The sequence below is a fragment of the Blennius ocellaris genome, assembly GCF_963422515.1.
Source record: "Blennius ocellaris genome assembly, chromosome: 12".
Lineage (NCBI taxonomy): Eukaryota > Metazoa > Chordata > Actinopteri > Blenniiformes > Blenniidae > Blennius > Blennius ocellaris.
The window spans coordinates 20,290,367-20,309,849 of NC_137661.1; the positions used below are offsets into that span (position 1 = coordinate 20,290,367).

General features: G+C 41.5%; 1 protein-coding gene across 2 annotated transcripts in view; it reads left to right on the plus strand.

The window, feature by feature from the left end:
• The window catches only part of suco (SUN domain containing ossification factor), a 38,313-nt gene that overhangs the window by 6,049 nt on the left and 12,781 nt on the right, over positions 1-19,483 (plus strand). The window contains exons 2-11 of one of the 2 annotated variants that reach the window (XM_080505995.1): positions 9,912-10,026; positions 11,768-11,869; positions 13,002-13,336; positions 14,639-14,825; positions 16,039-16,150; positions 16,815-16,942; positions 17,198-17,265; positions 17,373-17,480; positions 17,770-17,875; positions 19,170-19,190. In XM_080505995.1, coding sequence (XP_080362121.1) covers positions 9,912-10,026; positions 11,768-11,869; positions 13,002-13,336; positions 14,639-14,825; positions 16,039-16,150; positions 16,815-16,942; positions 17,198-17,265; positions 17,373-17,480; positions 17,770-17,875; positions 19,170-19,190 — 1,282 coding nt within the window. The remainder of the gene's footprint in view (positions 1-9,911; positions 10,027-11,767; positions 11,870-13,001; positions 13,337-14,638; positions 14,826-16,038; positions 16,151-16,814; positions 16,943-17,197; positions 17,266-17,372; positions 17,481-17,769; positions 17,876-19,169; positions 19,191-19,483) is intronic. The other variant, XM_080505996.1, reaches the window with a different exon arrangement.

Here is a 19,483-nt window from a genome sequence, read left to right on the forward strand (position 1 = left end):
CACATCGGAGACCTTCTCTGTCTTTCTTTGTGCAGTTTTGTAATTTAACGCAAGGAATCCATATCCGTCTTCATGGATACTCTTTAAACTTTCCAGGAAGGCGAGGGCAGTCCACTGACGGACACCCTGTCTATAGGTGGAACATGTGGCGGCGAAAGAACATTGTGTACTAAAGCCTATAGAGGCATGCTTTGTTAAAGCGTAGGCACAAAGACAATGCGGTGCCATCAAGTGTACTTTCCTCTATGGGCCCACTAAATGCAAAGGGTTATATTACAGTCTGAAATGATTACATTTGTAATAGACATTAGAATCAAGAAGGCAATGACTAGTTTTGTCATTGTTTCAGCTACATGAGAGGACGATCGCATGTTATTGTTGACCAATATTCTATATTATTCTTGGTTTTAATGGCTTTGTTCCTGGAAAAATGTTTTTTTTTGTGTTTTTTTTTGTTGCCGTTTTCAGAAGGTAACGCGTACATTTGAGTACATACGAGAAATATTATTCACAAATGTCGCAGCGGTATTGTATTTTTAATGAACAGTTGACGTGTTTTTGTTCTCATGCTGTGTCGCCCGATGTGCTTATATACTGAAAGAATACACGTGCATTGTCGTATCCACTCCCACCCGCGCTGCCCCTCGCTGGCAAAATGGCTTTTCCTATCCAGTTACATTATATCACATGACTGCATCCTTCAGTCCCATTGTCCAAGGTCTGCGTTCCCGATGTCATCTTCCCATGCCTCTTTGATCCCCGTCTGACCGGGACCGCTACGCTGAGCCTTTTGTCCTGCTCAGCGTGAAAGAATATATGTGGCTCCAACAGTACTGCCTAATAAATCTCGTGTTATAATGTGAAATATATATCTGTAAATGGGTGCTGCTGATTCTTCAATAGCTTCCCCAAATTAGCCCAGATGGTTGGATTACGTAGCCATTTTAATCGTGGTTTTTGCTCTGGCCTCCCTTTAATATGTGTTGTTGGGGTGTGTTCAAATGTGCTGTGATTTGATCCTCACTGAAAGTGTGTGGTAAGTGTTGGTGCATCTGCTCTAAAACCAGTCCCCTTAAAAAAAAAAAAAATTAATAAAAAAAAAACACGCTCTCAGCCACATGAGTGTTTAAGGCTGTATTTATCCAGCTTAGTTCGATTGTTGTGTCATAGGGTCTAATTAATTGTCTGAATCATTTCATTAATGTCTGCAGACGAACATTTAAATCCTTTCATTACTTTTGTCAATGAGCTCCAGTATGTGAAGTTTCACTTCCAATGGGTGACTTCACCTACTTTTTTGCACCGGGATCTTTTCTAAATAGAGGCGTGTCTGTTCTTTCAGGCTGCATCCTGGAGAAAGGCTCCTGTGTAAATCTTAAAGCATTTATTTGCGTCACAGCACTGGCGTAATCAAAAGGAGACCTTTCCATGTTAGAAAACTGACAGGCTTTTATAATAGACTAGTGTGCATTATAACACTACATGACCTTTCAATGTAAATTCACATAAAATTGTATTAACTGTACTCGTCTGACATTAAAGAAGAATGAGGTGGTAGTTTCAGTATTGGTAGCATGACACGGAATAAAAAAAAAAGAATTTAGTAAGTCCAAGCTGCATCAATGTCTCAGCAAAACGCTTGTATTCCAAGTTGACATGCAGGTTTCTCTACTTATTCGAATTTTCATCTTGGATTGGAAGCTTCATCTGCCACTGCTTTTCAAAAAGTGAACTTATCACGTTTTTTTGGACCACAGACTTTGTTGGTGCTGGTTGCTGCAAATCAAAGATTATTCATAAATACACACTTTCTGAAGTGCTTTAAAAAAAAATGTTTTGTTAAGTTGTCAAGCCTGTATCGTCATGCCACGGTGAGGCCGGGTCATAATTCTTGATAGAAGATGTTTATTGCTATGCTTCTACTCCTCCGACACGGCAAGGTCAGCACATTGCATTAAAGCACTTAGTGAAATGAGGCCTTCACTCCGACCCTGCCCGCCTCCCTCAGTGTCTTGGGTCAGTCCAGGCAGAAGACGCGTAACAAACGGAGCAGCGATGCTAATCTGAGCGGTTAATGTGTTTGCAGTAGCAAGGACGAAAGCATGAACATGCATTTCCGCAGCACTTCACTCCATTTTCTTTGCGTCGCTCTGGTAAACTTGGATTCGTGCTTGTTCACACCAGTCGGCACGATGTCTGCAAGTTTCTCTTCTGAAACGGTTTTGACTTTGACCGCATTTGAATGTGGACCGATGTGATTTTAACCATATGCAAACTTCCTGTTGGTCTCAAACAAAAAAAAAATAAACTTTTCAGTTTCAGGCTGGAAATTTCAATTTACCTGCAGATCTGAAGTAAAAGCACACAGCTGCCATTCTAAGATTAGATCGATGTAAAGAGTTGACGTGGGGTGAAGTGAGGAAAAAATGCTTTTAAAAGATCTGAGGCAAGATCGACACAAATCTGATGACAAGAGCAAAACAAAGGTCAGCCAGATCCCATGGAGAGATGCACTCATGTAATCATACAGGAAAACAAAACGAGAAATGAAATATAATCTCTGAAATCTAGAATGTGATAAAAGTGGTCAAAGTAACAAATAAATAGTTGTCAGAATACAGATGATGAGTTCAGAATAGTAACAAATAAACCCAAAACAATCCGATCCTGATAAGTGTGTCATTCTTTCCTTGATTTCTGGAACTTTACGTTCAATAATTACTTCAAATTCAACACAACGGCTGCACAAAACTACTCTGTAGTGTTTTGTTTTGTTTTGTTTTGTTTTGTTTTTTTTACAAAACCTTTGGGAAACAGTGTTGTGCTGCACAACACGACTTCATAATGAAGCCGATGCCGAGTCCTCTCTGGACAGACACTTTTATACTTCGAAGCCCAATTCTCATTTCCTCAGTCTGAACAGCAACAAAAAGCCATCACTGACATTTTGTCTTGAAAAAATAGCATCATCCACAGGAAGAAGTGTTCTCAAGGATAATAAAAATAACTGGTATCGTGAGTGAGTTAAAAGTACGCGTGAACGAGATATTGAAGGTTTTGCCACATCTCCGAGAGAAGCTGCAAAAACATTTGCAGCCTTTTTGGTAAGATGTATCACGTTCATATAGCCGTTCATAACGAGTCACTTTAAGATTTTTTTGAGGTGCATTTTTGGCAATTCGTACAATTTTCTCCACAAAACAACTATGAAAAAAGAAATGGTACAAACCTGGATGAGTTAGGAATTTTTCATGAAATGATTTTCAAAAGCAAACTGTTCAGGGGTTTGCAACAGCGATGCATTTGCAGTTGTGTTGGTTCGTGTTGTGCGGTTCAGCTGCCATGCCTGTCTCCGGTCACCATGAGGATGCACCGGCAGAGAGGATTATGGGGGATCAGCAAGGTTTTAGAGCGAACTGCTGCTCGCTCTACATTATTTCATGCTCGGCCGTGAATGGAGCCTGGAGCTGCGCATGCAACCTTTTAACACGTGAACACGCTCAGTCCTCTTAAGGTTGGGCTTTTGGACTCTGCGCTCCCTTCTCCTTCACACACACTGGCGGGATGTTTTTGTCTGGCAGATGCCCTGGCCTACTTTTTCCTGGCAAGCCTCCGAACATCTCCCTGCCCCACAAACCACCTCTGCCCACGTGGGTCCTGGATCCCCCCCCCCCCCTTTTTTATTTATTTCAAAGCGGTTTTGTCTGCATCACTTATGTTGTAACAAGATGAGTTGGACGGCTGATTATGAAGCTCCTGGATGCAGGATTTATTCTCAAAGGACTGTAAATTATGTAATCGGTGGAGCAGTTGGAGAAAGTCTTTCTGTCAGTGCATCACCATGCTATTATCCATCCGTCTTTCTTACACCGTTACTTCCCAGCTCCTAATGTCCTGTGTCAAAAGGATTCTGAGTTTCAGTGGGAAAAAACATCACAAGATTCTCCTCATGCGAGGACAGGCCGCCGTAGTGTTCACTCTACTGTTGAAACTGGGACGGCAAAAAACATTCACTCAGAAACGTAGCATTATGTAACAATCCATCTCGCTCATTCTATCCCAAAGAGTTGTAGCATCGGTGTACAATTCGATGTTACTTTTGTTAAGACGCTGCAGTGAATATTTACTGTGTGTGTGCGTGTTTGTTTGTGAGAGAATGGGTTTAAATAATGAAGGAGAGCAAGCCGGTTTTACTTCAAGAGCTAATCTGCAAACTCATCTGCACTACATGAATTGAACCGGAGCAAGAAGAGCAGAAAACATCTGGTGATACATCTGTACATGTCGGTGAGGTTATTCAAGAACACGTATTGAAGTACATTTCTTGGATTCATTCATAGTTTGACCTGTGGCCAAATGTTCTGGACATACTTTCACATCAATACTTTTTAAAACAATGGTAAATATCTGATGAGCCATCCTGTTTCCTTTATATCCTGCATCCAATAAAAATGCCTTTGCAGTCACGTGCAGTGTCTCCTCTGAACAAACGGCAGCACCAGCTTCACATATCACCTCGAACTGTTGTTGGTGTGCTATGCACATACAGAATGACTGGCCAAAGGCATTTGAAGCGTGCCCCTTCTGCCTCAAATAGTTTTATGACTAAAAAATACGTAAACATAAAACTGAAATATCACGAGCTTTAATGGGTGCGCGCTGGAGTGACCTACATGACCGTGCCTGTGAGGCTCAGTCGAGACGATGTTTGCAAGTGGAAACTGTAAACTTTTGTTGCGTTTTGACTTGTTTAGTCACAAGGCACACTCTGGTATCTGCTTTCGGAGACTATTTTTGAAAACCGCTGTCCATCTGAACAGGAAATGCAAACTTTTTGAAACGTGCAGTACCGCACATGTGCTGCTCACTCTTGAATTTAACAACAACCATTTAACAAAGTGTAAATGTACTGCCATTTACTACACTGGCACGGTGCCTGCATACATGCTGTTGCGTCACTGGAGCTCATCGTTGAATGGAAATCACAGTGTTTTCAACATTTGTTGTCTTGTTTGTGTGGCGATTGTTGGTCAAATGTTACCTTCTGCATGTTACTTATCCCCCCCCCCAAGATAAGTAGGAACTAAGCAGTATTGTTTCCAGCAGGTCATTCTGGTGTAAGCAGGGCCTTAGTCGATAGTAAAACATTCTGCTTTAGAAAAGGTCATGGTGCACTCTTCCTGCGTGGCGGCTGGTGATAATGCGCGACATGCTGCTGACAGATTAATCAATCTTAAACTTGTTGACTCTGCAGTTTGGGCTCTACTCTTGTCGACCCGGCCATCCATTTCAGTGCAGTGGCTCTGGGAGAGATGTTTTATGCCCCGCGATTGTGAACGGTCCTAAAGCCAACAGGAAATATCCGGGGATTTGGCCACTCGGAGCCGGTGGAGACAGTCTATTTAGACATGGAGATGTGCACATCTTACACAAACTCCCAACATTCAAGCAAGTCCCACTGAACGAGTGAGCCGCTTGCAGCTTTCAGACAGAGACTTAAAAGCTGTAAAGACGACTTTCAAATCCCTAAGGTGCTTCTGAAGTGGGACAGGAAGTGGGGATTGAGACAGAATGAGGAAGAAGGTATTTGCAGCCTGCTGAGTCATTAGTGTTGCTCCTTCGCCAGATTGACCTACTCCTGGTATGTTGTATACATAGAGCGCACGAAGACATTTACCTGTCATGGTGACTCAGGTATATCTCTCTCTCTATATATACGGTATATCCCCATTTGTAATGCAGACATTCCTTCTCCCAAAGTTGCATAAGAGTTGAAAAGTAGGTCACTGATACCCAGAAAGCATATCAGATCTTTCTTGGCATTATTTTCTCCCGTCTCAGGCTTTCCTTTTTTTTTTTTTTTTCCCCCCACCTGTGGATGGAATGTCAACACACAGGTCTTTTTATTCATTCATGGAAATGACACGCGGCATGACTAAGGGACCATCCCATTTCATTTTGCTCTGCTTGAATGATGCACAGCGCAAGTATTCGGGCATATGTGTTGCTTAATTCCTATATTCTTTGTTCGTCGTTATTAATTATCCGATGTTCAATTCAAAGTGTGTTGTGACTCGACAAGTTTCCGCTCACCGTTAATTCAGTGAGTCATGTTGCAGAAGTCCTTCAGATTTGCATGATTCGCCACCTTGAGTTTTACAAGGCCGTTTGCTCACTGATGTTCTTGTCTAAAGCGTCTGTGTTGTGTATATTTCCAAGCAGTGAAAGGTACTGAAAGCAAAGTTTTAGGACCTAAACAGGTTGTTAATTTCTACTTGTTTATTTGATAATTGTCAAGAATTTCCAATCACAAAGGGACTGGCCAAGACAAATATTAGACAGAAAGTAGATTGAAAGGGTTTTTTAAAGAGCATGCAGGACCTGAAAGAGGTTAACCCATCTCGGCACTTAGAAACGACCTTGTGACTGATTTGTGGAAAAGTGTAAAGCATTTCTATGCATACTTGTGGCATTCTGTTTAAAATGCCAGGAATTATATTTTGAAGGTTTTAACTGAGCATGCAGTCTGGAAATACAAGACACCTTACCGCAATGACCCCACAGCTGCAGGTCTCTGACTAAATGTGTGAAATTGAGCTTGTCGGCTCCTGTGAGAAAACAAAAAAACAAACAAACCGCAGTTATGATTTACACTCTTATGGATGTAGATTTGTCCTGATTCTTTTCTCAGGCTTACATTGTCTCGTGAGATTGGAATCTGTATGAAACAAGCAGATGACACCCAATTAAATATTTGGTTGCTCACCACAATTCAACATCTCCTCATATCCGCTTAGGTATATTGATCTTTTGCAACAACTTTGGACTGTCTTTGTCAGTTCACATAATTTTTTTTAACACTGTTAATTACAGGCTAAATCTCTTCTTTATTGTCACAGATTAACAAACACTCGGCACCACGCTTCCCTAACCTATAGAACTTTATTTTTGTGTGGAGCATGACAAATATATGAATACATTATCACAACAAAGTAAAAGTTTTTTGTTATTTTTTTTTTTAAAATATTGTAATATTGACATTCTTGATGAATAATTAGCAGACATTATAGTGAGATATGACTTTGTATATGGAGAAAACTACATCACTTTTCTTTGATATAGAGCATATAACCAAGAAAAGACAACAAGATGAAATTACTGCTTTAAATTGTATATGCTGGCAATCGCATGCTGAGACCATGCTGTGTCCCTTGAATGTTTTTTGGATTTTTTTTTTTTTTTTTATGGTGCATGGACTTCCTCCCACAGTCCAAAAACATTTCCGGCTGCTTAATGACATTAAATTGCCAGTAAGTGTGATTGTATGAGATTTGCTCCATTGCCTTTGGTCCATGAATTGGATAATGTGACATAAAAGATGGATGGACAGTTACCCAGCACTGAAGGTGTCGTTCCTTGACATTACTGCACGTTGTCCTCTATATTTAACCACGTTTTCAGTTTTGTTCTCTCGCTCTGCCGCTCAACATTATTTCTGTCTGCTGAGGTAAATATCACTTGACATGCAGTTTTCTCATTAGCTAGCCAGTTAATGACGTAATTTTTTAAACTTTCAACAATTCACTGTAAAGTTAGAATTTTATTTTTAGGTACGAAAGATACCAATGTAAATCGGGTATCCCTGTTGACACATTTTGTACTTCACGCAGTGCACATGATTTGCTGGTGGCCTGTTACATAAGCTCCTGACGCCTTAATGGAAATGTACGTGGAGGATGTTTGCTTCTGACATCCCTCCATGCTGGAGGAGTCCACGCTGCAGGGGGGGGGCAAAGGAGACATTTGAAACGCTGAGCAACATGGCTTGAAGCTATGGATCCAAGTTTAGCCACGGACCTGCATTGAGATGGCTTCATATTTACTCTTTACCATATGTACATTGCTCAGCTCTTATGTTTCCTCCTCACTGACGTCGGTGGCACCTGTTAACCCTTTTGGAGGAAGTTATGAGGTGTTAACACATAAAGGAACATGCGCATACTCGGTTTCATCATAAGCAGGGAGACGAATCGACAAGGGTGACGTCTAGTCAGCTGTTCCATGAAGCTCAGAGGCTTCAGCCATACATTTTACGATGATTTATTTATTGTTTGCTTCATGCTCAGAACGGACAGCAATAGAAACAAAGTATTTCCTGTGAAGAATAATTAAAAGTGCTGTGGTATTTGCCGTAGTCTTCACTTCAGAACAGCCCTTAAAAAAGACAGTTATTGAATAAACTAGGTGAATATATGAAGTTAAAAATCTTATATTGACCCACTGTTTACTCATGAGTCTGATTGATTTGCGTCTTTTTAGAAGCTCCTCTCACTTAGCTGGCTGTTCCTGTCATGTTGCATCTCGTCCTTCAATCACATCACCTATTGATGAGCATAATACTGAAGGAGGGAGGCGTCTGAGTGACAGGTCACTGATTTGCACAGATGGCTGACCCTCTCTCTCTCTCTCTCTCTCTCTCCGTCTCCGACACTATGAGTGCCTACTGTTCCTCTCCCTTATGTTGACAGGGTGCTAACACGAGTGTCCATATGTCCTGCCCCCTCCTGAAGTTGATATTTGACCACTGGAGTGGAATGGTTTCGGGCTCGCATGGCTGCTTTCGAGCTGAGCTGTGTCTTTGTGTAGTTTGATCTGACCTTTACTCATCTCGGCTGTTGTTGTCGGGCTCCGGTTTTTAAACTTCACAGTGGCATTTCTATATTGTACATACCAGTGTGCATGCATGTCAAAGCCTGCTGTTTCCCATAATAGAAACCGCACGAATCCTTATCTCCAGTATATGTCGAGTGATTTGCTGAGTGTGAGTGGTACGGTTTGTTTACCAAACTGAAACCATCATTTTAAAGACTTTTTTTTTTTCTTTTTTCTTTAAAGCTCGCACAATTCAGTTTACCTCAGCCTGACACAAATTAGACTGACGGCTCCAAAGCTGTCGAGTGATTCACTCATTTAGTTCAAAGTGCGTCAGCCCAGATACAGGTTGTGGGTTCGCTTGCAGCGAAACATGTTCAGACAGACCTTTTTCTTCAGTCTTCACTTCTTTCTAACTCCACTGATACGGTAGCCCACCAAGAAACAGCTGTTGCCCCGCCTCCCCCTGTGTCCTCATCTCACTCTTTATTTTCAGACTTTTATCAACCTCTTGCCTTGTCTGCCTGTGATTAGCTCAGATTTTAGATGTCCTTTAACCTTTCCGTCTCTGTTTTCGCTCTTATCTATGAATCCAAGTGGCTGTGAGATTTGGCTTCTTGTTTTGCTTTGTTCTTGTTGTGTGGGTGTATTTTTTTTTTGCGCAGTTGTGCATCTCAATGTGGGTTAATCTTTACTGCAGGCACCGTTGGCTTTGAGTACTGGAATGCTGCTAAACCTTTTGACATGAGAGATGGAAATAAGGTGAAAATGAATAGAAAACATAGGGTAGAAGACTTGAGTCCAAGAGGCCTGTGAGCATAGGCATGAGTAGAATTTGTTTTCACTGGTTGTTTACAGTCATTTGTACTTTCTCACTGCTTCTACGAGAAAACTTTTTTTTTAATTAATTGCCTTTTTCATCTCCCCTTTGCCTGTCGGCTTTCAATCATGCACTTAGAGACTTCTTTGTATTCCTACTCATTTTTATTGCCTGTGTGACATCGCGTAGTTCCTCGTATCAGCGGCCCTCCCTTCAGGGGAAAGAAGTGTGCTTTTCACCGTGGAGGATGTGATGTCATACAGAATGCTGAGAAAGAAGGCAAACTCTTTCCTAATAGCAAAGCTTTCTTTTTTGTTTTAAAGTGTTATGTCTTTAAACCCAACTTATTCTTCACTTCTGTAGATGCACGCTGCGGTCTTTTTGAAGATAGGAATTTTACATGATCCGCTAACAAATGTTCCCCTCTTTTGTGTTTCAGGTACCCCAGTCAATATGTGTACTGTTCAGAGCATGGCTCGCCTGGCCCAACTCCGTCTGCCCAGGATGGAGACCACGACAGCCACGAGCCGGAGCAGGACTCCGCACAAAACAAGGTATGAGGAGGTTTTTCTTATTATGAAGTTAACTACTGTAGGAGCTCTAGTTGTGATACATGCGGTTTTCTGAGCTTTGGAGCAGAAACTGTTAAATTAAACTTGAGGTAAAGTTTCAACATGGCTGCCCGTTCGCATTGTCACACTTCCAGCAATGTTTAATTGTTGCTTTCACTTTTTGTGACAACTTTAGTAATCCAGCCATACAGCTCGTCCTTGATTGAAAGTTACAATGTTCTTGTGAATGAAATACAGTGTAAAGTTTTTGTTGATACTTAGGAAGCGAACAAGTTTCCTCAACGCATGCCGACTGTCTTACAACAATGTTGAGATCAACTGGAATTGCTTCAAATTGATTTTTCAAGAAATAATTTCTTTTTTAGTTAGGAAGTTAAAACTCTGACGATTTGAATGCAGTGTTATCATGTAGACTGAAAACCCTAGCAGTGTTATTTTACTCATTGCACGTAGTAAAATATGAGTTGGAGGAACACCTATTGGATTGTGTGAAAAAAAAAAACAAGGTTTACCTTATCTGTCCACCTTTACAACTGATAATCTCAGAAAATTGTCAAGATACTTAAAAACGTTGCTGGCAGTGCTGGCTTTACTCTGACTTCAACTCTAGATTTGCATGTTATGTTGTGCAAGTAGTGGATAACTTGCTTTTGAAATCCATCTATTGACTGTACAAATGAGGATTCCTCTGTCCATTCATGGAATTCTTGCTTTTATTTGTTGTTATGCTTGGGGCTAGCTTTGCACTAGCACAATCATGTGGAGGAAGCCTCTGTTGAAGAAAATATGTTCACAGTATGGAACTGTCTTAATGATGTCTGACCACATGCTCACAAAATGTGAAAGACTTTTGCCCCACAACCAACCCGAATGTGTAAAATGTTTTTACAACTTTGGCTGGGTGGGATTTGGGGGACTAGCTGAGCCTTGTGAAATATTTTAGCTGGTTAGAGGCTCGCTCGTGTCCAGCTAATAATTTTTTCTTTCAGGTAGCTTTCAGTTTATTACCAGACTCATTTCTCTCTGTTGCACAACTCTCAGCAGTCACATTGCCAACAGTGTTTTCAAATATTTGTTGTATTTCAATAATCAGCCAATGCTGATTATCTCAAAATCACATAATCTGCCTGAGTAATTGGTCTAAAAACTGTTGTGAGAGTTGATGTGATTTGGGACTCTTGTTGCTTTTTGCAACCAAATATTGTTGCAGACTGATCCCAAGTCTATGGATGTTATTAAATGTGCAGTGTTGAGTGATCTTGCAGGCAACGTCGACCTGAAACGAGCCAATGTTGTCTCAGGCCTTGGTCTGAGTGATAATGTCCCCCATTCCTACTGAATGGACCCTCCAAGTTGCATCAGAATGAATAATCATTTGGGGAGTGAGTGTGTGTCGGTATGCATTTGTTAGCGCGGAAGAAGGAGAATCATTGTATGGGCTCCAGCAACAAACAGGCCTGCCAGAGCAGTTTAACAAGCCTGGCAGTCTGTCACCAGTCGTATAACATGGTCTTTGTCCGGCAACAAGGAGCTTTTTCACATCCTGAGCCGGAAAGGGTCTTCTACATCTGACATTTTTGTATTCGAGATCCACTTTTGAAATGAACAATTCCCTGCAAAATACTTGCTGTCATATTTGATCCTGTAAGTTTTGTTTTGAAGCTTCTATTCAAATCAGGGCGACGATGACAAAACGCCTCTTTTGTGTGTTTGTTTTTTCAAGGCGGTGGACGAATGGACAACACACACCTCATATGATATGGGACTAGAAACGGAGAGAGCAGCGCTAGAGGAGCTAGCAAAGCACAGCATACATCATGAACAGGTAATGACAATCATTCAACAACTGATTACAGATATTGGTGAAACAAAGGTAACAAAATTACATTTATAATACACATGAAACCAAACATAAATTACTCCCATGTGCCAAAAAGCAACATACAAAAATCATAAAATCAGCATTCAGTGTATTAATTACATCAGAACTCCAAATGAAAATGTCACATGTAAATAATGGTTAATTCTGCGTAAACCTTGTATCACAGTTATTGTTGACAATGTGCGATACTTGTGGGAGGCTCCAGAGGCCTCTACTACGAACGGAGCTTAACATACCCTGGATCTCTCTGTTACCTGGGTTAACTTACCCAGACATTTGCGATCTACGAAGCAGGTTACTAACTTGGTAATTCAACCCAGGCCTTTTCATTCTTCCATTCTCTACATTGCACGTTCACATGGTGGAGGAGACGATTAATCTCCAAATATATGAAGAATTCAAACACATCAACCAGACTAAAAGCAACACTGTTGCCACAACCAAAGCCAGGAAAGAAATTCTTGAATCATGATACAATATGAATTTCTCACACAATATAAGCAGACAGGCACAGCACTACGATCACAATCAGTGCTCTTCCTTTTAGTTAATTTTTTCTGTCAAGTTCTTTGGAGGCTCTGCCCACCGTGTGAGCCTGTTTTGTGTTGGAATATCAATTCCTCACTGTGACAGCATTATTATTATTTGTATTATCATCATTATTTTAGACGTAACCCTCATGGAGCTAAACAGAACTTAGGGACAAGTCACAAACGAGTACAAAAACACACTTCAAAGGGCTCAGTGACAAGACTTTATTTTATGTCAAAAGGATTGCTTCTCTTCCTAAAAACTCTTTCTCTCTGAAGCGCCTCTCTGAAGCGCTGTGTTGCTGGTTCGCCATTCAGCTTAAGTTACCATGGTGATTTACCTCGCCAAGAGGTGAAGCAGCGACGTGGGATGGAAAACCCAGGGGACTTGTCCCCTGGGTTTACCTCTATAGGACAAAAGAGCCTGGTTTTCACAAATAACATTCTAAATGATGGTTCTGAATCACATTTGGTCAGGGTTTGTGAACATACTGCTAATCATTTCACCCTTCATATTTTTGTGTTTTTTTTTTCTCTCTCACCAGACTGTGATTCTACAGGAAGTTGAGGTGGAAGAGACAAAGCCAGACCCAGAGTCTGACACCACTGTACCCATTGCCCTTGAGCCAGAACCCACCCCAGAACCGCAGGCTGACCTGGACCTGCCGACTCCTCCCCAGGACCACGACCCGGAAGCCTCCGTGGTGTCCACTCCAGAACCAGCCCCAGCACAGGGCCCAGTGTCCGCAGACGCATCCGCAGAGACGTCTAGCGATGCCCACCATGCTACAACACCCAGACTGGACTCCAATCCAGCCACATCCCCAGATGAAGCTGAAAACACACCTACCTCACAGAGTGCTGGCCCCGCCCACACAGGGTAAGCTCGGGGTCACTCCTGCATTGCACAGGCCTGGTCTCTGGCAACACGAATTGGCTATAACCACAAAAAAAGTCACATTGGATTTTCAATCATAAATCATAATTGGCTAAAAGTGTATAGATATAAATTGAATGCTGATCTTAAAATGGTTAAAGCCAATTTCAGCCCAGCCCAGGAGAATTCTATTTAAATTGCCTACACAGTGTCATTGTCTGGTTAGATATTGTGTATTTTATTTGATATTTCTGTTGGTTCACTTTTGTTCCTCTCAGCTGGTTTTGTTTTGTTTTTTTAATTTTATGTTTATTTTTTATCATTATTATTTTCAAAACATTTTAATTTCTAATCCAACCACAAACTGAATGAGATGCTGAAAGGAGAGTTCACATCCTGGGACATTTCCGATTGCTCTTCATGGAGCTGGTGGCCAACATTTCGAAGTTGCGTGGATGTACTCGTGCACAGTGAACTTTTGAACCGGCTTAGTAATGAGCGACACAAACTTTGAGGGGATTCTCTTGTGGACATGGACCTTCAAACAAGATAAGCGGACGTATCCCGCGGTGTCCTTTTCACGCCCAGGGCAATTAAAGCAACATATGAAGACGTGCGCATCAACTGCCCCAACGGAGAGCAACCACTCCATCCCCCCAACGTCTATTTCTCCCCCATTGCCCCCTCTCTCTCTCTCTCTCTGTCTTGACCTCTTTCTTTAGCTCTATGTCGTGTATCTCCCCTCCTCTCTCTCTCCCACCCCCTCTTCTCTACCCTCTGTGTAAGGAGGTGTGGTAAACGCCATGTCCTTTCTTTCCCTCAGTGCAGTGCGGGTTGCCAGTGAAGGAGAGGAACTCCCACTAAACAGCTTTGTCTTTGCTGAGCACTCTGATTCACAGTGCGGGGTCATTCCCCCCGAACTGGCAACCTGTGAAAACTCCCCTTTTGGCAGCCCTCTCCGCAGGTGAGTTTCGAACCACCAGAAGCCGATCAAAAGCACAGAGACAGGTAATCAAGGTACAAAGCTTCACCTCTCTGCTGTGCGCAAACCGTCGGCCGTTCCCCCTTGCTCTCCACTTACTTTTTTTTCAAAACTTATTTTGGATTTCCGTTTTACACGGTTTTGCCTGCTCCAACAAAGGACTGTCAAAACTGTCGAATGAAATTACTATTGTGGGTTTTCTTTATTTTTTGCTGCACACTTATTTGTGTTTTTTTTTTTTTTTTTTTTGCCTTTCTTTACCCTTATTCCTCCTCCTCCTCTCTATTTCTATCTCTTTCCCGTCCACTTCATTGGCCCCATAGAATGGACAAGGCTGACATAGAGGACCAGCAGTCAGACAAGAGGCACGGCTCTGTTCCTGAAGCAGAAGTAGAGTCCACTAAAAGCCCAGTGGACCAGGAGCAGGACCCGCCGCAGCCCGAGCTGGAAGATGGGCCTTCCTCTTTGGACCAGGAGAGTAACGTTTCTCATCACAATCAAGAACAGCAGGTATTACCGCATGCTGTTTCTGTCGTCATTGTTAATGGATTTTAAAATTACTGGATTAAAAAATCAAAGTGCATTGAATTGCAAAAAATCCTATAAAGGATTTATCAAGTCCATCTTGTTCTGTCTCTCTTCGATTCCTCGCAAATGACCTGCATGTCCTCCGTCAGTGCATTCATGAATCTCTTCAGTGACCTTCCTATTTTCCTCTTGCCTCGTAGCTCTATCCGAAACATATTTTTTCTCTACATAGACATAACATACTTGACCAAACAACCGGAAAGAAAATGTGCAACATGAATTAATTATTTATTCAAATGGATGTTGACTTAAATACGGGCCTGCAAAAGCTAGACACATTCACATCCTGTAGTTGTGGGTCATAAAGGAAAATTTGACTGAACTGGGGATGAAAATAACCCTGAACAATGACGAGTTAATATACGTACATGGTTCAGGTGACGCAATTGGCTGACGTGATCCTGTAAAAAAACACACAAAAAATTCTGAAACGGGCTGCCGTGGACAAACACTGACATTTTACCAGGATGAGAGCATAATGACTGGATAAAAGATGCTGTGGGTCATCAGCTCTGTTCATGTGTCCTGAAAAGAGAGCGGAACAGACGATGACTGGCTCGGTTGCCTGGAGCATTGTTGAATATTCAATGTGCACATCTGTTTTTAAAGGGCATCCTTCAATTGTTTTAGACGACTGCTCACTCAATTTGCTTTCAATTGGCTCTTTATTGTTTCAGGTTAAAGAAAGATGGGTATCTGAGGGTGGGGGATAATAGGCAGCGCTTATTATCTGAAGATTGTGCTCATTTCTGATGAATAATCCGTATGCCGGGCCGCTGGAGTGTTTGCATAAGCGGCTGTCTGAGTCTGTGGATTTTTAGGATCAGACGCGTTCTCGTGAGGTCCAAAGGGGTGCTTATGTAAGCCATCAAAACATTACTCACAGCTCAATGCATCTCAATGCGTTAGCATCCAGCCACTCGCCGATGACCATGAACTGTCGATGGAAAACCCTTAATTGCCCGACACAAAATGCTCGTGACATGACGTGTAATTTTCCCAGTGAGTCACTCGCACTAATCAATCTTGTTAGTTATGGTCAGCCCACCGATCTTCTAATTAATTGTATTGTGTTTCTCTCTGATCTTATAAATAAAGTGATTCGAAGTGTGATACACATGTCTGTGTGTTTCAGGCAGGAGAAGCCAGCGTTGCTAGAGAGACTGACCCCTCAGTGCCCAGCAAAGAGGACATCCCCACCTTTGATGAGTGGAAGAAGCAGGTCATGGAGGTGGAAAAGGAGAAAAGTACGTGCATGCATTATTTACACACATTTAGATACACACACGAGATTGCAAATGGAGACAGCATGTCTACGCCTGAGTGCAAAGTCACGCGAGGCTCCGTTTTAGAGCCGCGTGCAGAGGCCCAACGGAGCCAAACTCAAATGTGGCTCCATGATGTTAATGTGACTTTGTTACGCCAGCTCAGGCACAGTTTGCAGCCGCTTCTCTGCAAACAAATGAGGCCTCACATGTCAGTTTTAATATGCATCTCTCTCTTTTTTTTCTTTGCTCATGTTTCCTGCAGTTTTAGCGCATTGTCATTGACGTCCTTCCTTGTGTTTCTATTCCCGTCTATCACCAGCTTCATCTACCTCTCATGTCTGCCACTGTGCATGCCGTGTGCAGTGGTCAATGTGCGTGTCATTGTGTGTTGCATAATCTCCTCCACAAGCTACTCTCAGGCGACACTTTTTCAATAGCCAATAATAGAGTTGTCACATCACCACAATAAAAAACATTCACATAAAGTAAAACATAGCCGACCGTTTATATTAACGGAGTAAGAAGGGATTGTGTGAGGCAAACGGGTGTAATTTAGTAACATGGAATGTATCATTACTGTAGAATTTAGACCTTTGACCAGCCACATGTGAAAGCGCCTCAATGCAATGCTTCCTCTTTCCAGGTCAGTCTCTTCATACCTCGACGAATGCCAGTCCCCATTCGGTGAAGAAGGTCCAGAAAAACTTTAAGAATAACTACGCTTCTGTGGAGTGTGGTGCCAAGATACTTTCTGCCAATAATGAGGCCAAGGTGAAGCCACATTCCACTCAGTCTGCATCAACACACTGCACACACACTTGCAAGACGGCATGCTAACACATTGGGCCATCAGATGGATGAAACTTGTGACAATGACTAAACATAAAACAGTGCTTCCTATATTTGCTGAGTGAACAAATAAATGGTCTATTGTCATGATATGTAATGATATGAGCACATCAATTCAGTTTTCATTGGAACCTAATGATGATGATTGAGGTTGATGCATTTTATTTTCCTTTTCAGAGCACTTCAGCTATTCTCATGGAGAATATGGACCTTTACATGCTAAATCCCTGCAGCAACAAAATCTGGTACTTGCACCGACACATTACTGACGTGTTTTTGTCGGTAATCCAAATGCAAGACTCCGACAAGTTTATCTTTCTACAAACTTCTCATTTTGTTTATTTCCCCGCAGGTTCGTGATTGAGCTCTGTGAGCCAATTCAAGTGAAGCAGCTTGACATCGCTAACTTTGAGCTCTTCTCCTCAACACCTAAGGACTTTTTAGTTTCCATCAGTGACAGGTAAACCCTTTGTTGTGTACGCGAGCACAAGCATACACCGAGTCTTTTAACATTTCATATATTTCAGACCCCAAAGTCAGCTTTTTTTTCATAGCGCAATGTAAAAAAATAAAAACAATGCCCCGTGTTAGTTGGAAGTTGGTTGCAAAGCCTATTTTCAGTCCAACACTTTGTGTGTGAGTGAAAAGAGGAAAATTGTCTTCAACAGAAAAACAAATTAACACAAATTCAGTGCAACACAAATTTTAATGCTGCTGCTAATTCTTTTGTTGTTGTTTTTTTTTTGTAGATATCCGACAAACAAGTGGGTGAAGCTCGGTACTTTCCACGCCCGAGATGAGAGAATCGTTCAGAGCTTCCCACTGGATGAACAGCTGTATGCTAAATATGTGAAGGTACTCCTGTTTTCTCGCAGCGAGAGCACTTTAAACTTTCACACTGATGAAAAACGTCTTGAGTCGATCACAGTAGCGCGTCACAAAATGTGACGGTCACACATTGAAAGACTTAAGCTGAAGCTCCTGGGGCTCTCTTCTGATTTCATGGCAAAATGTCGATGTCATCAAGGCTTCCAGTAAACCTTCCCATGAATGAGTGAAGAGCAGTAAATGTGAGGGTGGAACAGACTTTCACTTTAAAAGACTGAAGGGCAGACACCCATTTATACAGGGTGTTTTAGTACACTTGGGACATCACGTCATTGTGTGGAGTTACAATTTTGTTTTTTAAATTTAGTTTAATTTTAGACTGTTAAATATGTGATTTTTACTTTCTAGTTCAGTTTCCAATGTGATACAGCATCAATTAAATAAAAAATCAGGCAAACAACCCTCAATCCTTTGTTTGTCTGACTTATGTTAGGATGGTATTTGACATTTTACCAACGCCTTACCAGGTCATCTCCATTCGTCCCGACACCCCTATGTCTACAGTCTGACTTTCACTTTTATCTTGTCACATTAACTCGCACAGTCTATGAATTGACCATCACATATAGCCTCTCAGTAGCACTCGAGTAGTTATTTGCATGTTCCCTTTTTAATAAACTGTATATGAAATGATCCAGTTTTGTAAATATAGTATTATACCGCTGTTAGGTTTTTATACAAAGTCTGTTGCTTGTTATCTAGTTGAGTACATGTTATTATGTTGGACTTAATTATTCCATGTTTTGTTTTTTTTCTGAATGGTCTGCCTCCTCACATTTCACACTCTAAATATTCAGTGTTGAAAAAGTTGATTAATGCTGGATAATTGCCTCCTTTCATACGAGTGTGGGTGTCATTTGTGGGAGTTTACCATGATTCATGTGTGCTATTCTGAAACACTTGCTTATCTTGCATAAACACATTTTTCAGTGTGATCTGCTTTGTTCGCACTACGATTCAATGTTTTTTCAGATTTCTTTCAAATGTACCTGTCCAAAGCTTGTTGCTCAGTTTGTCTGTGTCTCCATCTCCCCTGTGCGTCTGTCTCACTGCTTATTAGAAGCATCTCTGTATTATCTTGCCTGTGGAATGTCGCGTAACAATATTCTTGTATATATCAGCAGAGCATTTGTCTTGTAAGCGAGCTGAACTGTACGCAGTATCTTGATTTCCTTATAGCTTGAATCAGTCGTCACTGATTTCTTTTTCTTGTTTTATTTCTCTCTCATTCTGTCCGTCTTCTGTCTTCTTCTCGCATCAGATGTTCATCAAGTACATAAAGGTTAGAACTCTTCTCTATATGCAAGAGATTGTGATGGGCTTGAACACATTTTTAATGATTAGAAACTGGAATGACTGGGTTGCATCTTTATTGCATGTGAATAAAGGTTAAAGAAGAACATGCACATAGATTGTAACAACACAACTTGGTATTTCTATGTGGTTGGTGGATTGTGGGCTTATGGTAGGGCTGCACGATATTTTGTTAATTTATCATCATTGTGGCTTTGTTTGCAATGCAGGTGTTGCAAAAAAAACCAAAAAACTAACTCGGCTGCAATAGATATAAAGTTT